General features: G+C 23.1%; 3 protein-coding genes across 3 annotated transcripts; 1 reads left to right on the forward strand and 2 right to left on the reverse strand.

Annotated features, from left to right (window-relative positions):
• Positions 1-42: 42 nt before the first annotated feature.
• Positions 43-741, forward strand: ENU1_083580 (transcription initiation factor TFIID family protein; the record flags this gene model as incomplete). The annotated part of the gene is made up of 2 exons (XM_008858778.1): positions 43-167; positions 216-741. 2 exons carry the CDS (start codon positions 43-45, stop codon positions 739-741), a joined length of 651 nt encoding a protein of 216 aa, XP_008857000.1.
• A 47-nt stretch (positions 742-788) lies between these two features.
• On the reverse strand, positions 789-1,858 carry ENU1_083590 (geranylgeranyl transferase beta subunit; the record flags this gene model as incomplete). Its single annotated transcript, XM_008858779.1, has 2 exons — positions 789-966; positions 1,023-1,858. The coding sequence occupies 2 exons, from the start codon at positions 1,856-1,858 to the stop codon at positions 789-791; spliced, it is 1,014 nt and encodes a 337-aa protein (XP_008857001.1).
• A 101-nt stretch (positions 1,859-1,959) lies between these two features.
• On the reverse strand, positions 1,960-2,703 carry ENU1_083600 (pre-mRNA cleavage factor I 25 kDa subunit, putative; the record flags this gene model as incomplete). Its single annotated transcript, XM_008858780.1, has 1 exon — positions 1,960-2,703. The coding sequence occupies one exon, from the start codon at positions 2,701-2,703 to the stop codon at positions 1,960-1,962; it is 744 nt and encodes a 247-aa protein (XP_008857002.1).
• Between the last annotated feature and the right edge of the window lie 277 nt (positions 2,704-2,980).

The raw sequence follows: 2,980 nt of genomic DNA on the forward strand, positions 1-2,980 counted from the left end.
AAAAAAAAAAATTAGAAGAAGAAAATAATCTTCAAAAAATAAATGTCTTCTCAATCATCTCCAATTTCTTTAACAAACAATGATTTAGAAATATCGAGTAATAACAATAAACCAATAATAAAACAATTACCAGTTCCTACAAATGAAATTGAAAAACCAGTTATTCAGTTTGGTATTTAATTAATTTTATAATTTAATCAATATTTAAAGAATAGAAATATAGTAGCAACAGTAGAACTTGATTGTACAATTAATTTACAAGATGTTGTTCGTCGAGTTAGAAATGCAGAATATAACCCTAAAAGATTTGGAGCATTAATAATAAGAATTACAAATCCAAAAACAACAGCACTTGTTTTTCATTCAGGAAAATTAGTTGTTACAGGAGGAAAAACAGTTGATGACTCAAGATTAGCAGGAAGAAAATATGCAAGAATTTTACAAAGACTTGGATATAATGTTAAATTTAATCATTTTAAAATACAAAATGTAGTTGCATCATGTGATATGAAATTTGCTATTTCACTTAAAGAATTAATTCAACTTGCTCCAAAAATTACTAAATATGAACCAGAAATATTTCCAGGTGTTGTATATCGTTTAGCAGACCCTAAAATGGTATTATTAATTTTTGCATCAGGAAAAATAGTATTTACAGGAGGAAAAGAAATAGAACAAATTAATAAAGCATTTAGTGAGATATACAAAATATTACTTCAAGTTGCAAACAATGATAATTAATTTTTATTTGTAAAAAGAAAAATTAAATTAACTTTTATTTTAATTTATCAAAGATATGATGGTTTTTCAATTCCTATTCTAGAATCAATTGTATATTTTACTGGTAATGCTCCAATTAATGATAATCCTGTTAATGAACAAAATGTATGCATTGGATCTGGTAATGCTTCTTGATTTTTACCAATTCCTCCAAATCTTTTTGACACACAATTTTCTGTAAATGCTCTATATATATTAAATTCTTATTTTTTTATTATTTATTTAAATAATTCCAAACAAACAATACAAATTTTTTATCTATTAAATGTTCATATCCAAGTGTTTTTAATGTTGAACCAATCCAATAATTATAACATGTATCTGCTGGTTTATTTATTCTTCCTGAAAATCCTAAATAACTTTTTTGAACAAGCCATTGAACTAATTCTTCAATATGATCTAATCTATTTATCATTCCCATTAATGATAAACTTTGAATTGCACAATATGTTGATCCTCCATGACTTTCTCTTTTTGGCATTTGACCAAATGCAAAATCATAACTTCTACAACTCATAATAAATTCAAATAATATTTCTTTATTAATACTTCCCCAATCATTTAATAAATAACATGTAGCACATAATGAATATACAAATCTAATATCATATTCTCCTTCTTCTTCAAGACTTGTTGCAAATACTCCTTTACATTCTTTTCTAAATAATGTATGATATGATTTTACAATTTTAGATTTATCAATTCTTCTTAAATCATATCCTAATTGTGAAAGTGATGCAAGTGCTGCATATGTATAACTAATATGTCCATGTTTAAATATTCCATACATTTCACATCCTGTAAATCCTTGAAATATTTCTTTTGAATCACTTTTTATACTCAGTGATGTTAAAATATATTGTATAGTTTTTTCTGTATCTATTACTTTGTTAAGTGGTTGTTCTGGAAATAATATTTTATATGCACCTAAATAAAACATAAGCATTGTAATTCTTCCAATTTCTACACTTTGAAATGAATCAGGAAGTGGTTGTGTTAATCCTCCTATTATAAAGTTTTGTGTTAATTTTAATGATTCTTGAGTTAATCCTTCACTTCTTAAATTAGGTACATTCATTAATTTCTTTAAGTTCTTTTTTCTTTTCTTTTTTCTTTTTTTTTTTTTTATTTAATAAAAATAATTTTAAATTTTACAAATTCATATTAAATTATTTTTTATTAACCATAAATCATAAGATACCTTGAAACTAAAGTTGGAATAGAACAAAGTGTAATATTGTATTTTTCAAAATTATTATGTAATGCAAAAAGTGGAATTGAACTTAATTTGTCTGTATCAAATATTTTAAAATCACATTTTTCAACAAGATGAATCATATAAATATTAATAATTTCTTTGACTTGACTTACATGAACTGGGATATATGGATATAAATTTTTATCATATTCTATTCTATAAAATGTTCCAAGTAATTCTCCTATTTCATAATGTGTAATATATTCCATTGACATTTTTTTTCTTAATTTTCTTTTTAATCCTTCAACAGGATCATCTTCTCCAATTTTTAATCTTCCTCCAACAAGATGAATTTCATCTTTTAAATCCATTGATAAATTTGATTGTAATACTAATAAATGTGGAAAATTATTTTTATGAACTAAAATAACTCCATAAACTGATGTTCTTGGTACATGATTCTTTTCAACTGATATTTTAAGTTGGTCCATTTGATATCCAAATGTTTGATGTTTTAATTTATCTAATTTTTCTTTTTTATCTATTTGATAATTTTCAATTGGATAAATTTTTAATAATGGTGGGTAGTTTCTATGTTCATTTCTTTCTTTTTTCTTTATTTCTTCTTCTTGTATTGGTTCTGTTGTTCTTTTTTCTGTTTCTTCTTCTTTCTTTATTTCTTCTTCTTGCATTGGTTCTGTTGTTCTTTTTTCTTGCTCTTCCATTTTATTATTAAAAAGTTTTAAATTTTAAACCAAAATATTTTATTTAATATTTATTTATTATCTTTTAACTCTTCATTATCTTCATCATATTTTATTCTTAAATACTTCTTTATTTATTACCATCATATAACTCTTACAAAATAAATAACAAATCATATCTTTTATTCTCTTTCTTATCAAAAACAATTCATTACTTCATTAATTACTATTAATTAACATAATACATGAATGAATTAATTTTTATTACTTAGAAATGAAAAAAAAACCCTAAAAAAAA

Source organism: Entamoeba nuttalli (assembly GCF_000257125.1).
Source record: "Entamoeba nuttalli P19 unplaced genomic scaffold asmbl_3840, whole genome shotgun sequence".
Classification (NCBI taxonomy): Eukaryota; Evosea; order Mastigamoebida; family Endamoebidae; genus Entamoeba; species Entamoeba nuttalli.